The 15,987-nt window shown below is 42.2% G+C and overlaps 1 protein-coding gene across 1 annotated transcript in view; it reads right to left on the reverse strand.

Moving 5' to 3' along the window:
- Positions 1-15,987, reverse strand: part of ATP8B1 (ATPase phospholipid transporting 8B1) — a 43,310-nt gene that overhangs the window by 17,652 nt on the left and 9,671 nt on the right. The window contains exons 2-10 of the mRNA XM_050913010.1: positions 9,903-10,095; positions 6,153-6,250; positions 4,724-4,837; positions 4,094-4,192; positions 3,925-3,986; positions 3,413-3,485; positions 3,247-3,317; positions 1,912-1,994; positions 75-233 (exon numbers count right to left, since the gene is read on the reverse strand). Coding sequence (XP_050768967.1) covers positions 75-233; positions 1,912-1,994; positions 3,247-3,317; positions 3,413-3,485; positions 3,925-3,986; positions 4,094-4,192; positions 4,724-4,837; positions 6,153-6,250; positions 9,903-10,083 — 940 coding nt within the window. The 5' untranslated portion in view covers positions 10,084-10,095. The remainder of the gene's footprint in view (positions 1-74; positions 234-1,911; positions 1,995-3,246; positions 3,318-3,412; positions 3,486-3,924; positions 3,987-4,093; positions 4,193-4,723; positions 4,838-6,152; positions 6,251-9,902; positions 10,096-15,987) is intronic.

A 15,987-nucleotide genomic window follows, 5' to 3' on the forward strand; every position in this document is an offset into this window, starting at 1 on the left:
GATAAAGATGTCATTTCACTCTATAGGGCATGCTTTTAGTCGGTAAATATTACACATGTTCAATTCATAAATACCTGCAAATATGACCATTCCATGGCAGAAGTCTGTATTCCTGATTTTACATCCACGTAATAAAATCTTATCAGCATCCAGTGAATAACTCATGTTTCTCCAGAATAATGTTCCTGCAAACTTATCCAGTCGGTTATTAGGTTCTTCACATTCAATCAGACCTAAAAAATTTGGAGGAGAATATGTTTAATATACAACAGTTAAATAAAAATGCATTGATCTGTACCTACCATAGAAGTAGTTTTACTTCATGAGGTTGGTTTTTTGAGAAAACAAGTGTTCTGAATAAGAAATTTCTTTGAAATTTAGGGTGTACAAATATTCAGTGCTGTATTGCTGATATTTTAAATACGGTATCTTAGGGTGGTATTTTGCTTTCCAGATTCAAATAGCAGAAAGAATTCATTTCTGCACCAAGACCAGTACACACAGCATTTACTGCCAAATAGGGCACTTTTTGTTCACTTTTTCTTTTAATATTTCTCAAGTTTTAACAAAGGCCTGCCTACAAGAGCAAGCGTCTCTCTGGATCTTACACACTAGCATGAATGCAGTGTTCAGTTCATTTTGCCCTTGAAGACTTACTAGCCATGATCCCACAAGCAGAAGACAACCCTCACGCAATACATTGCTACACATACATATTGCCACTGTGCATCGCTACACTGTGCGGATACCTGAATATTATGGCTGAAAAAGTGACATTTTACTTTGCCTCGTAGGACTTGCCCTGTTCCCACTGCCTCCTTTATGATTCGTCACTTGATCGTATATATTTGCATTTCCATCCCCAAAACTGACCTCATCCTAAAACTTTGGTTCATGCTGCACTTACCATTATGAAACTCTGCTTCAGAAATAAACAAACAAACTTAAATGTCAGCATAGCTGCCGACTGCTACAGAGGAGCACAGAGCAGCAGTTTCAGGCCAAAACACTGCTGTCTGCAGCCCTCAGCCCTGTCTCTCACCAAGTCCGGTGGATGTGCAAGGAGAAGTAAAACTACAGGCGCAGGCCACTGAAACGCTTTCACAGTCTCACAGCACGTTGCAGCCAGCAGATCTCCTGAACCCGAGCTGATGTCTGTGGGCAGCCTCCCCTTCCATATAAATTTGCTCAAGAGACATTCTTTGAAAGCGCAAGCTTTTTACATCCACAAAATCCTTTGGCAAACTGTGAATTTTAGCTTAACTACGTATTGTGTGCAAAAGCATCTCCCTTCTGTTTATTTTGAATACGTCAGTTGCTCATTTCACTTCGTGTTCCTCAGTTCTCATACTGGAGCAAACCAGGAACTTGCTTACTTCTCCATCTCACTCTGTTGTCAGTCTTTTGTCTTTTTTTTTTTTTAAAGCATTTGCAACTTTAGGATTGCTAAAAAATTCAGCTTGAGATGAAACTCTGTGTCATATCTCAGTAAGAGAAGGGATTCCTGCCCTTCAAGTTCCACAACATGCACAGAAAGCGGCTAGATCATAATGATAAATGTGAAAAGGACAATAGAAGATATTTTCCAGATCCAATCCCAACAGCAAACATACTTTTTTCCAAAGAAAACAGGCAGGCAAACACTAATAAAGGGCCCCATCCTCTCTACTCAGTGTGCCATAGCTCATTCATGGCAAAGGTCTCATCTTCAGACAGACTATATTTTGCTCAGCAGCACGACTTCCTCATGCAACTTGCTTACGCTGCCTTGTGACAAAACCCAGGAAGCCACTAACTCCAGAATCACAGGCACCATTGGCAATCCTTCTGTCCCCACATATGTCTTATCTACTTGTACTGTAAACTGTTTGAGCAACATTTGAATAGTTGTAAGAATGTAACTATACAAACCATTAAAGTCTGCCATTGCACTTTCTTCTTGAAGATATCTGTGCGTTACCTCAAGTGCCATTTTGAATTTTAAGTTAGTCTCACTAAGAAGAAAGGATAAAAAGGTCATTTTATTAAAAACATGGATACAGGAAAGAAGTTTGAACAAAATTAAATTAAGCAAATCAATACGCCATAGGTGCCAACCTCCTGCTTTGAAGCAATGGCAAAGCCATGCATTTGCATGGATATGAAGCATTCATGAACCATGTGACTAGTTCTTACACTGGTTGCTTTTCTTCACGAGTGAAATCTTACCCCTTTACCTCTGCTCACAGTGAAGCTTCTCACAATCATTGTTTTACTAATGCAATAATTAAGTTTGAAGTAATGGTTATTTGAAAGCAATATTTAATAACTGATACTGTTAAAAGCTCCAGTAGAGAACAAATCTTTCGCAACACAAACAGATCCTTGTTTTGCATTATAAGTTATCATTTTTAAGATTACTAAAGGTTGAGTGAGGACTACACTGCTCATTCAGAAAAACTAACATTTCACCTCATTATGTGAAGCCTGTATCATTACAGACTTTTCTAAAAGAATTCAGCACTAGCTTTCCTGACAACATGAACTAAAACAACATTTACAAAGCAACGTGACAGAGACAGTAAGATTTATGCTATCTAAACAGTTTCTATCAAAAACTTCCACAGAAAAATATGTATTTTTGTTTTCCCACCCTGACAGGGAATAAGAAAAGTTTAAAATAATAGAAAAGTCCAGGTTGGAAGAGACCTCTGGTAATCAACAGTCCAACCTCCTGTTGGAAAGAGGACCTTAGATGAGGTTATCCAGGGCTCTGTCAAGCCAAGCCTTGACTGTTTCCAGTGAGAGAAATTCCACCACTTCTCTGGGCAACCTATTCCAACGGTAAAAATTATCCACCATGAGAACAATTACTCTTGAACGCAGACAGAATTTCCTCTGAAGCAACTTGTATCCATTGCTTCTTGTCCTGTCAATGTGCATCCTTGTGAAGAGAGTATCTTCTCTGCAACTATCTTTGAGATACCGGAAGACTGATTGTATTACCCTTCTCTTCTCCAGGCTAAATAAATCCAAGTCCTTCACCCTTTCTTCACAGGTCATGTTCTCCAACGCTTCAGACATCTTTGTGGCACTCCAGTGGACCCTCACCAATTTTTAATGATCCTTGAATTGTGGGAATCAAAAACTGGACACAGTTTTCCAGGTATGGCTTAACAAGTGACAAGTGAGTCTGAAATACACACTTCTTGCTCTTTTACCAGTAAGCCAAAATTAAATCCAAGAAATCCTTAAAAAGAGCCTTACCCATCTAGTTCAGCTGTCTCTACATAGCAGAGACTGTTTGGTTCTGAGCTGGATAGTAGCAAAATGTCAGCCTAGAAAAACAAATAAATAAGCATCAAATAAATCCAAGTCAAGATTTGTACAGAACTCTGTAGAAACAGAAAACAAATATATCTAAAGCACTTACAGGAACGAAAGTATTTTTCTTCAGACGAATGATATCACCAACTTTAATATCTTTCCATTTTGTGTTTTTGAACCTAATATCAAGATAGTTTAATAATTATTACTATTTAATCTAGAACACTATGCACTCTACAAATCTTGAAATATTGAACCTTCCTTAGTATAAAAACATTACATCTTGGTAAGGTGTGTTTTTTCTTTTTGGAAACTGCAATTTAGTTGAGGGTCTATAACTTAGAAGTCAACCTACCTCTTCTCTTCCCTCTTCACCTATATATGAATTTCTGTCGTTCTCTCCAAAGAAGTTGCTCTTAGCACAGATTTAGTGCCACAGAATTAAGTTTAAATTGCTCCTTTGGGCAATTCTCTTCCATTTTCAATTAGGTTTTCATGCAGACGGTAGAGAACAAAAAGCTGAACTTTCCCTATCATCTATGGTTTAAGATCTGTGATGAAACTTAGTAACAAGGCAACAAACATTACTTAGGAAGTTAAGAAGGGAACAGTACAAACCTTCCATCCCTGATGACTTCGCATGTCCTATTATTAACCTCGTTGTCCATCCTGTGACGAGCCTGAAAACCAGGAGTAGAGAATGTACTCCCTACTGTGCATCACAATTAAAGAAATGAACGACGCTGGGGTTTTTTTGCTTTTAATATTAACAAAACATGTTTCTTACAATATCATCCACTAGGTCTTTGACTGCAGTTATTCCCAGCACCAAGAGTAAGGGCACCAGTGTTGTATACCATGACAGGGTAGTTATTTGGGGAATCGACTACAAAAGACAAATAAAATCAGTTCAATACAGGATTATCAATCAAGCTCACGTCAGAGACATTTAATAGTGATCTGACTATAATATAAGAAAACCAACACAGAGAGAGAATTTTAAGTCAGGTTGTGAAGATGAACAAAACTCTCGGGAGAAGAGTTTGACCGTGCTGCCCTACTTCAGCATCAGCTTCTCTTTAACAATTTTAGTTGCTCATATTTTCTGTTGGCACTTCCGATTCATGAGTGGAACTTAAAGCCATCAGGTTTTACAGAGTAAAAGAAACATCTTTTCCCCATGAAATTCACAAACTCTGCAACTAGCTCATCCTAGCTAATACAAAGCTAGGGTAGGTTGTTCCAGATTTCTGTTAAGATGGGCTTAGTTTCTGTAGTAGTTCAGATACAGGCCCTTACAAAGTACCCTGCAATTTCCTGACAGGATAGCACTGAATTGTGTCATAAGTATTATTCAGCTCAGTAGATTAGCACCTCAAATTCACTTCACAGTTAGTATTCTCTCTGTCTCTCTTACCTGCAAAATGAGAAGAACAAGGAAATAGAAGTTGGCTGCTCTTTTAAACTGTTCAAACAGATTCAGTGGTAAAAAAGTGATAGGGTTGTACTTGTATGTCTTAATTGCATTTCCCTGTTGAAGAAAACCAAATGTAAGAAGAATCTGCTGTTGTGAATGACATTACAAATGTACAATGCATACTTTTAAGTAAAGCATTTTACTAGTGAAATCTTTCCTATGAACTTTGTTAGAGTTGTACCTTTCCTCAACATTTTAACATGTCTTAATGAAACAAGGCAAAAGAGGTCTGTTTCACTGACATTAACATATCCCAAAAGGCATCTCAGACTGAAGCTTTATCTACACCAAGGACTACAGGGCATTGAGCAGTCACAGTGTGGAAAGGCTACAGCCTCTCCCCAGGTAAATGACAGTGCACATGGCACTGCCAGATGAGCACAGAGAAGGGGAGGAATCTTCAGTGCTCTCCTCCTCCTAGGGAATCTTCTCTGTAATGCCTTTCGACATTATTTGCTAAATACATGACATCACTATTAGGGACATAATTGGTCTCAGGCATCAAACTACAAATAATGAATCCAGACACGAAGGACTGTTAATTAGACTTATTCAGGAGGGACAACATCAGATCCAGCAAAGGTTAACTCTCGTGAGTGCCAGTCCCTACCTAGTTCAAGCATGAAGGATTTCCATTTGAATAGCTCCAGTTGTAGAAATTTTACTATTAAATGTCCATACTCATGCATAAGATAATCCAAACTGCCTCGAGTCTGCAATGCAGGTATCTCAGTAGGTACAAGGGAACCACATGACCCAATGCATCACAGATAAAGCTGGACAGTCCATGTGTAACCCCGCAGTCCAGGCCTCTGTCACTCGCAACCAGCACCACATACAAGCACCACAGCTTTATTACTTTCAAAAGTTAAAAAATTAGGAACAGGAAAAAAAATTTCAACCTTTTGTCTTGATAAATGAGATAAAAACATCTCCTTTATCACAATTAGGTGGATTTAGAATGACACTTTAAATGACTAGACATTCCCAAATGTCTATTTTTAGGACTGTCCCAGTCTAGCTTAATCAGGATATTGCTTAATACTACACTGAGACTTCTTATATGAAAGATGACAGCTATGTGGACCTTTGCAACAGCCGTAGTTGAGCAGATAAAACTTGGAATTTGGACTGAGGACACCTGGCTTCTAATTCTCCATCTCATCTTAAACAAGTCTCTTGATACCTTGATTTTCCATTCACAAACCCAAAACCAGTTATACTTCCCCACCTTTGTTGGAAATTGTAAGGAAGTGTTAATTGTGGCTTTTACACTAATCACCAGTGGTTCAAAAGATCTTACTGAGATTAAGAAAGTATTCACCCTGACAAGTACTATTAGCACATAATTGAGATAAAGAAAACTTACTGCATATTTGCTTTTTTTGAAGCACAGAAATATTGTTCTCTTAAACTGGGGCTGTTCGTAGAAGTGTTGATCATTTGCTTTAACTTGCCAGCTGCAGTCTGGAAGAGACAAGGCAAAATGGGTCAACACCTGATTGTTACAAACATGAGGGAACAAATCTGCCAGTTTCAGGTTTTCTCTCAAATGCCATCTTTTAAAGGTACTTTCAATTGAAACAAGACTGGTACCTGCTTTTTAGTACATAGTCTAAAAAAAGGTTTTCAAGAAGTTTCCAGGCTATTTGTCTTTATTAACAATTAAAATCTAATCTGAGGTAGGAAGAAGTGTTGATTAACAATTTGGAAGTTCTATGAGAAACTGAAAACCTATCAGAGTAACATTTATTCATGCTAAATTCCCTTCTTTCCTCTCTTTTGGTTTGCTTTTGTTACACCTATGAAGCACTAAGCACCCTAAACAGGGTTTCTCAGTCTTTCTAGAAATGAGAAGGTCCACTCAACTTTTGAAAACAATTATTTCATATAACCATACTGTGCAATGGTTTTCATTTACAACCATAAAAAAAAAAGTAAAAATCTGAAGAGCTCATTTTATTTCTTCAGCCATCAATTTTGTTTGGTTGCTTGAAAACTCAGCAATATGAATTGCATTTTGTGGTAAAATTTAACAAAACTAAACAAGCGACGTCTGCAACAGCGTTCTGAAGTTTTGGACCATAAGCTGATAAAATTGCTTACAAAGCAGCTGAGCAATCTTGCCTCCTTCTGTCACCTTCAGTATTTAGCATTTAAAACCTGACTTGACATACAGCCTCTCTAAGGAAAAAGCTTCTAGAGGACTTGGTAACAAACCATCCATGTCCCTATCGTTAATCTAAGTCCTATGAAGTCCACCTTTAAATGGGGCTCATCTTGGACATAAGTAGCTTTTGGCTGACCACTATTTACTGCCAGAATGACTCCTGCCGTCAAGTTATTTTCCACGCCCCCTCTTTCACAGGCTACCTCTTTCCCTCCAAGTTCCTTCAGATCCCTTTCCAGCTCTCAAGCCTGCATCACTGATAAGCCCTATTAATCCTGCTACCCACACCCACAAGTTCAGGCTCTGCCCACATCAAAGAAACTCCCCGCTGAACTCATTCGGCAAGTTTTTAAGCCGACTCACAGGAGCGCTTTGCCTGCCTGGGAAGGATGACGCAAGACAGTATTTTGAAATTCAGCTTTCCTGACTCATCAGCCAAGTATCTCCCCCTTTTCTCCAAACCACAGTAATTGTCCTTAATGGGTGCTCTTTTTGGTTTCATGGGATTCTTGTGACCTAAGCGCATCCAGCACTGCAGAGCATGGATGGGGTGAAACTCCCAGAGGCAGAGGCGTGGGGTGCGGACTGGCACCCACTGCCAGGGACCCGCGGGGAAGCACGCGTGAAGGCGCTCCTGGGCTGCTGTAAGGGCCACTGTAAGGTAGTCATGTCTGATAAGGCTGACTCAGACTTAAAAACTCAAATCCAAACACAAAGCCTTTTTTTTTCCCATCCAACACATAAAGCAAGTTCTCATTCGACGTATCCGGGATCTTTACTGTGACTATACAAATTTCATTTCCAGCATATCGATTGCAAGCTGAGAAGATAGTAGAGAAATATTTATCTTGCTGTAGCACTTGTATTTAAGATTGCATAAATGAAAACATACAGCAGATGGTGAAGATACATTGTGCATCCTGGTCAGGGCTTACATAGAAGTGCTGCGAGTCACAGGGTTTTAGCTGCCTTACATAAAATTTACAAAAAAATACTGGAGGACCAGGTTTTGGTTTAAAAGAAGATAAGCATTACTGAAGTGCATGAATTGAGGAAGTTATTAATGACAGGACTAAAGAAAACTGTAACCATGTCTACAAGAACATTTCTTCACCACGTTCACAAAAACATTGCAGTGTTGATAAAACCTTAGCACCCCAGCTGGAAAACTGGCAAATTAGGTCTTAAATAAAACCTGCAGGAAGGAAGCTCCCCAAAATTACTTTAAATTGCTTAAAAGTGGTATTAATACCTAATATTTGGGAAGCTGCATCAGTAATTCATCATCTTTAAAGGAAGAGAAAAGGGAAAACCATCTTTGTTGAGAGGAAAAAATAAGAAGTAAAAAGGATGATGTTCTTGTAGCACTACCTGAATATAATTAGCTACTGAACCAGGCAGCAGATTCTACAAATTCTGCAACTTATGCCAGAAGATTATCTATTAACCAGAAAAAGCAGGCAAAGAGGAGTTAAACAGACAAACAAAAAACCCCAAAAGGTCTAAAGAGGAAAAAAAAAAAACAAAACAAACTGACAAAGTTTGTCAACTGCTTACAAGCTCTATGACTAGAGTACTGGCCTACCAAGCCTGCATAGTAACATCTCTTACCTCCTTAAAGCTTTTGCCCTAGCTCAGAGTTCAAAGGAACTCTGCCATATCCATAGCTCTAGTCCATATTTTGGATAATAATTTGGGTGACATTAACTATATAGACAGCAGAGACTTGTGGTTACACTGAACTAGCAGGAGCTACAAGTCCTTTGGAGGGCAGAATCAAAACTCATCTCCCTGCTTTCAGATTCTCTCCAATTCACCAGCATAAAGGAAAAGGCATGGTACACTTCCAAAAAGAAAGTGAAGGTGTAGGAGGTCCTGGTTTAGTTTTGTTTCTCTCTTTTTTCCTTTTTCTTCTGCTTATACTAGGCCACAAAGCAAACTTGTGGTTGCTGGTGTGCTGTGTCAACGAAATAAAATATCTGGATAAAATAAGAGGGGGGAGCAGGGGGAGAGAGCAACAGTCATGAGAACTCAAGAAAATATGACGGATAACGAGAGGCTAAGAAAACTGTGTTTGTTCTATAGACTATGTTACCTCAGTCATCATAAAAAACCCCCAAAACTAAACACGTAATAGGTGGTTATAAAATGAAAACGCGTAATAGGTGGTTATAAAATGAGAGGTGATCAACTGTTCCCTATTGCCACACAAACAGGAAGAAATCTATATATATTAAACAGGCGGTGGTTAAATAAGAAGTATTCACATTACAACACTGGGGGGGGGGGAGGTATTTAGGGGAGTTGCAGACTTCCCCCGGACAGAGGTTAAGAACAGGTATGTCTAAAACATGCCAGAGAGGTTCCTCCCATTTATGTTCCTACACTGGCAGCAGCACACAGACTGCACTTGACAGGTTTCTTTGAACTCCTACTCACCTTACCTTTCTGTGATTCTGAAACTACTGCAAATAAAGAAAATCATGAGGCTACAAAATTAGCATCGAAGCTGAAATCTCATCTGCGCAAGACACAGAAAGCAGAAATACATGTAAACCAACTGACTAAACACAGCAAACTGGCTTACACTGGTTCAAGTTTCCAGATGATGGGCAAGACAAGTATCTGAAGTTCTGTTCAAGCAGTTCTCAGACCACAGGCTATGTACACCTAGGGCCTGCCTTAATTAAGACGAGGTCACTGTGCAGATCATTAGCTTTACACAACAAGCAGTGGCACAGAACTCTGGTTGCAGATTGGAATGAAGCAGATTTTCGTTCTGACATTTGTTGAACTGAATTGCCATCAATTACTCCTCCACAGATTCAGATAAGCCATTCTAAATCCTCCCTAATGAATAAGCACAAAAATCAAATTGATCCATACATGGCTCAGCCTCTGTATTCAGGATCATTTGCTACCCAAATCAAGTTTCTGTCATAACGTTACCTTTTTTCAATGGCTCTCGGCTCTCCTCTGCATCTCTGTTGATTCGGTTTTGTCCTCGTTCAACTGCAGGCTGCCGACTGTCCAACTCATCCTCTGTTTCATCGTCACTGTATGGCATCACCTCATCATTAGGCTGGGAATCCTCATCGAAGGTGGTCTCTGAATCCTTTTCTGATATCATGCTGCTAGCACCCTGCGAGCATTTTATAAAAGTTAGGGAAAGGAGTTAACGTAGCAAGTGCTGGAAACCACGTCTCCGTAATTTTACTCTGTTGATGCTGGTCACCAAAAACCACGTTTGAAATCAGTTTCCCTGGAACAACGTAGAGCACGGGCTCGGTTTTCAAGCACAAACCAAAGTCATGAGGCAGTTATTTTCAGAGCAGGTCCTTCATTACTGTTCTGCTATATGTAATTACACATGCTCACACGACAGACTAAGGAACGCCCTGCGCTCGTGACGCAGCACACCTTGAGTGGGATGTAGGAATTAGGGAGCCCACAAACACCTGACTCCCAGTGGCCATTACATCGTTCCCTGCGGAGCCGCAGGAGCCAGAGCCCAGCTTGGCCACGGCGGGGCTAGACACTGGGCACCGAGCACCGGGCCAGCATGAGTCGCGCCATCGAGGGTTCGGGTCACGCAGCTGCTCCTCCATCCCGGTCTGCCCAGTCTCACCCAAACCAGCCCTCGCTTCCTCTCCCCTCCCCACAGGCTGAACGTCAGCAATTTCTCATTGCAAGATCCCACACCTTGGTGTCCGAATACCCGAGGAAGTTTATAACTAATTTGTGGTTCAACACACAAGACCAGTCAGTTGAAGCTGTGATGTGTGTGTGCACACCTCTGCCTGAAGCTTTTCAGAAAGCACACGTGCTCCCTAACCCTTGAGCACTGGCACATTATCTCCCAAACTGGGATCTCCACTTTCCATACAGTTTATTTAAATTATAGCTCTTGAAAAACTCCCAACGTTGTTGTGACTTGGGCTGCTGCAGTTGGCTGTGATCTCAGACAGGAGCAAGACACGCAATAGGGGATCCCAGCCTCCTCCAGCATTTTTAGATCACCGAGGCAGTTTCTACAGCTTAAGCCATCTGCTGTAACAGACAGCGTCCGATTTAACTGCTTGTAAACAAAATCTAGAAACCATCTACTCGTGTGTAACTCCCCTCCAACCAACGCCTACAAATAACCACCTGCACGACTCCTAGGTGGTCTTAATCTACACTTGGCCAGTTAGTCGCCTTGCTGGTTGTCCTGGCATTTTAATAACTGATCTGGCACAAGGGTTCAGGCTGTTCTGACGAGCGCGTCCTATTCATTTCTAACCATGCAAGACCCAAATTTGTTGTACTGAAGCTTAAGTTACTTGCACTTGTCTCTGCAGATCAACACTTCTAAACAGGTTCTGTCCTATCTGTGCTAGGCACCACAACAACTGTAAGAAAATTAAAAACCCTGAGGAGAGGAGGGGGCTCCATCACCTCAGCCATTTCTGCCAGGGCCTTGAGGGCACCAATAAGCCTCTCTGGCTCGGACCAGCCTTGCCCCGGCCCCCCCACACCCGTGGGACCAGGAGCCACATTTTGGCTTAGCCCATGGGCCCTGTCTGAGCTGCATCGGAGGAGGGCTGGTCTCCAGCTGAGCTATGGCCATGTCCATGCCCCCTTCAGCTCTGTCTTGACACTGTGGACCTCTCCGGCCATCGCTGGGCCTGATCCTAACCCTGAACTACACATCAACTTCCCAGCTTGACCCTGGACCTGCCTCATCACTGTCACATTGCCTTATGGCCTGGACTCCGCTTGGACCTGGCCACCATCTCAGGGTCTATCCTGCTTGCCTCCTGAGCCCTGGGACCCCGTCCGCTTGCTTTACCATGGGGAGCAGCCCTGCTCTTGCTGCTCCCTGGCAACTTCAAAATAAAACCAAGTTAAAGAATCGCTGAAGCCAAGTAACAATGTGCACAGCAGCTAGCTACCAAGTACCCATCTGTTGACCCATCTCACAAAAAGAGCCTGGTGTTGTGAAGGAAGGCCAGTGCCACCCTATACCCCGCGTGCTGTTGCTAACGAAACCAGCGATCATTGGGGCTGACACCAAACCCTGTCGACATCCACATTAGTCTCCATTTTTACAAAGCTGAATTGTCTCCTGTCCTTAATATCTCTTATAAGAGAGATATAAATATTACATGAGCACTTAATATGCTACTCAAATGACACGACTGTTGGCTGGGAGCCCAAAGCACACAACACGCATGAGCCACAGCACTGCAGTGCTCACCCAGCACACAGGCTAATGTTTCAAGACCACCAGTTTACAAAATAAACCAAAACTACCAGGTATCATACGAAGGCACAGTTTGATTTAATATGAATTAATACAACTTCTCCCAAGACCCACTCAAGCTGTTAGAGGCTGCTCACTGACGCGATTAGCCAAGAAGATGACAGCTAGTCACTAACACAGTTGTGGAACCTGAAACTTTTGTGGAAAGATCATTTGTTTTCCTAAATAGCCTTGGAGTTACAGAATTCACCTCAAGATGCAGGAGATTCAAGCTCAAACTCAGGCACTTTAATACCTCACACTGATATTTTTGTTTATTTCTCCTCTTTTTACTCCTTTTGTTCTCTCTCGACTACCATCCCATCCCCATAAAATCTCATATTTCACCTGATATAGAAAGAAAGAAAAGTATTAACCAGAAACCTGAACCAAAAATTTATCTCCAGAGCAACCTACTCATTAACAACTTAGTACACGGGGCCAGGACAGCTTGCACAGACATCATTACAGGAACCGGTCCGTGATGCAATCCACGCAGTTTCTCGCGCGCGGTGGTCCATGAGCAGCTGGCTACACAGCCCTTGCTGAGCGCGGTGCCTCGCCGCGGCGTAGACGTGCTGCGGTGGCTGCAGGCAGGCGGTTGCCCGACCCATGTCAGGGCTCAGGGGGACCCAGGTTACATCGAGGTTTCATTCCCTCGGCAAGCCAGGCAGACGCTGCGGAATCGGGTATTAGTCTTGCCTCTTAACAATCCTACAAACTCTGGCTTGCTGAGCAATACTTATAGCCAACAAACGCTGACTTTTTCCTATTTTTTCCTATCTGAACAGGGATATGGACAATCCTGCCCTTAGCCATCAAAGCCTTTGCTTTGCAAGCAAGCCAGGATCAGACTCTTCACCCACATGTCTGTTTCGGGGTTTACAGACACTTAGATTTTCTTTGCACTGAATGTCTGTTCAGGCAGAAGAAATTCCTTATGTTTTCAATCCCAAATTGGGAATGTTAGACAAAATCCTTTTAGAGCAGGACGTAACGCTCAATTCCTCTTTGAAACATATATAAAATATACATGACTGCAAGAAGCCATGCAGTAGTCAAGGATTCTGCCCTGCTAATACCTTACATGGGGATTGCTGGAAGGGAAGAGTTGAAGATCCTTACATGCACAGTCCTTAAAACAAAAAATACCACCAGATCTTTGAATCGCTCTCACTGTAAGACAAACAAAATAAGCTCATACCCCCGGCACACAGAGATTCAGCCTTTAGTCTATTAATCTTTACTGATTAACTGATTAATGATTAATGAATTAATTAATCATGCAAAGAGTTAGATGAGAAGTAAAAAAACATTGCATTTCTTTTCTATTATAGATGCATAGCTAAATGGAAATACCTAAAATACAAACAGAAGCAGCCTGTCATGCTAGCTGGGAACGCCAGTGCAATGGTTTGTTGGGGGGAAGTTCAAATTAATAGTATTCGTTTTACCTCCTCAAAGAACTAAACTGCCAACTGGAAAGCCTGGCTAATAGAGGAGATATCATTAACTGTTACCCTGCAGGCAGCACAACTCTGTCCGCTGAGCTGCTCTGTGCTGCAGGCAGCACCGTTATCATTTCTGCAGAAGGCAACGAAATCGCACACACGTCGGTGACTTCAGGCAGCATTTACTAACCCTGATACCACAAAATGCAGAGGGCACCATCTCTGCACCCAAAGACCTCATCACTAACAGCCCCAGTGGCTGGCAGAGCCTCCTGGGAAGCATCGCTGCCTGCCTGCCCTGTACATACCCTGCCCTTGGGGACCAACAGCGGCTGAGGGGATGGTGGTCCGACGGATGGGGAGCACAGGCAGGGCTGTCAGCAAGCGCGTGGCAGCGGAGGAGCCCGGGGCTGGCTAGGAGACTGCAGAAAGGCACCCGCAGTCGGAAGACAGCAGAGAGGTGGTGTGGGACCGAGGGCGAAAGAGTCCTCCAGTGACAGGGTGACAAATTGGTTTAGAGTTAAGTTTCTTGACACCTAGTCTGCATGAAAAGGGATAGATGGGACGTCAAAGCAATGTCAGAAGTTCAGAGGAAGGTGGACAGCGATCACGAGGTGAAAGAGTAGACGGAGGAACCGACAGCACGGAGCAGCAGAGATGCCAAGTAATACTGAGCCATCACGGGATGGAAAGAGAGGAGAGCGTGCATCCACTGGCACCTGGATGCAGGATGGACACAATGGAAACCAAAGGTGAATTAAACACGGCAGGAAGAGAGACGGCTGCTGCTGATTTTTGCAGCTGTCACTATTCTGAGATGAAAAAAGGCACCACAATTTAAAAAAAAAAAAAAAAATCTAGAAAGGCTACACCATGCAGGAGAAAAACTATTTATGAACAATGTTGAAATAAAATAAAAGCAATGGTCCATTCTTAAAAGGATCTACTCTCAGAAGAGAGAGAGACAATTTCCTATGTCTGTGTGCACCGCTTATGTTCAGACTTGAGCTGAAATAACAGTCGCTTACAAAACAGTCTTTCAAGTAAGGCAAAACAATGGTTTGGTTTGCTGGAGCTAGGGGTAAAACTGTTTCAAACAAGATCCTGCCTGCTTTTCCCATTTCACAATAATATAACCTGAAATGAACACTGCTTTTACAGATCTTGCATTGAATGGACTAATAAAAAAAGCTACAAATAAATAGGCTTTAGAAATTTCTGTGATGGCATCATCTCTCACATCAAGCTTAGACTGAACCAATAATTAGTAATGTTTGAACATGTGCAGTGGGAAAGAAAAATAATTAGCAGAACAAAATTCCAACACAAGAAAAGCTGCACAATTCCTCTCAGAGACAGGATGAACATTTCATAAAATGAGATCTACTTGACTACATGTAATGCAAGCTACACGTTTAAGCCCCAAAGGATCCTGCTGCCCGGGGATCGAGCTATGCATTTTCAAGGGCAGCAAACTCCATCCCACCAGCAGTGTTACACACAAGTAACTTTCTTAAATTCTGAATTAACTTCTAATGCTGCCAAACTTTGCAAAGAGAGTTTTTGGTGCCTGTGTAAACAGTTCTTGGAGCGCCTGAGATGGAACAACACAGTTGTTATATGCTGCTTGATGAAATACTCACAGAACACTTTAAGAAGTTGGTTCTTTGTTGTATGGTCCTCATTTTCTAGATCCTGACTTGAAGACAGGGGCTTTCACTCCATTTCAGATAAGTCACAAAAGCAGAAACCCTTACATTAAGCAAAACTTCAGTCTAGAGAAAGCATTAGAAGAAATCAAGAGGTTTCCTCAACAGCTCAGTAGCCACTAACTCTGCAACCACCCATCAGTATCAGCCAGCCCTGAGAACAGGCATGCAGAGCACCGACAACTTGAACTGCAGCTGCTTTACCCTCGCTGCAGTGAGACGGCCAGTGCGGCAACAAAGACCGTCTCCCTCGGCGAGGCCGGGGTTGGCTCTGAGCCCAGGTGGGCACCCACCGGGGTGGCCACGCTTCCCGGGCTGGCGGGAAGCAATGGTTAGCTCCCGGTTCTGGCATAGCAGGCATAAAGGAGGCTAACAGTCTCCTTATCTTAGAAATTTAAGCGGATCCAACAGCAGGGTTGATGTATGGGGAGGTAAAGGACAGGATAATAGTATTAAACACAAGTTTAATTATACCTGCCTGAGTTTATTTACTAAAAGGGCAGAAAACTCAGGTGCGAATTCCACAGTGCTTTGGTCACTCAGGTTTTGTGTCTGCTCATGCCTCAGGGCAAGTACCAGCTAATTGGGAA

Source organism: Gymnogyps californianus, chromosome Z (genome assembly GCF_018139145.2).
Source record: "Gymnogyps californianus isolate 813 chromosome Z, ASM1813914v2, whole genome shotgun sequence".
NCBI classification, from domain to species: Eukaryota; Metazoa; Chordata; class Aves; order Accipitriformes; family Cathartidae; genus Gymnogyps; species Gymnogyps californianus.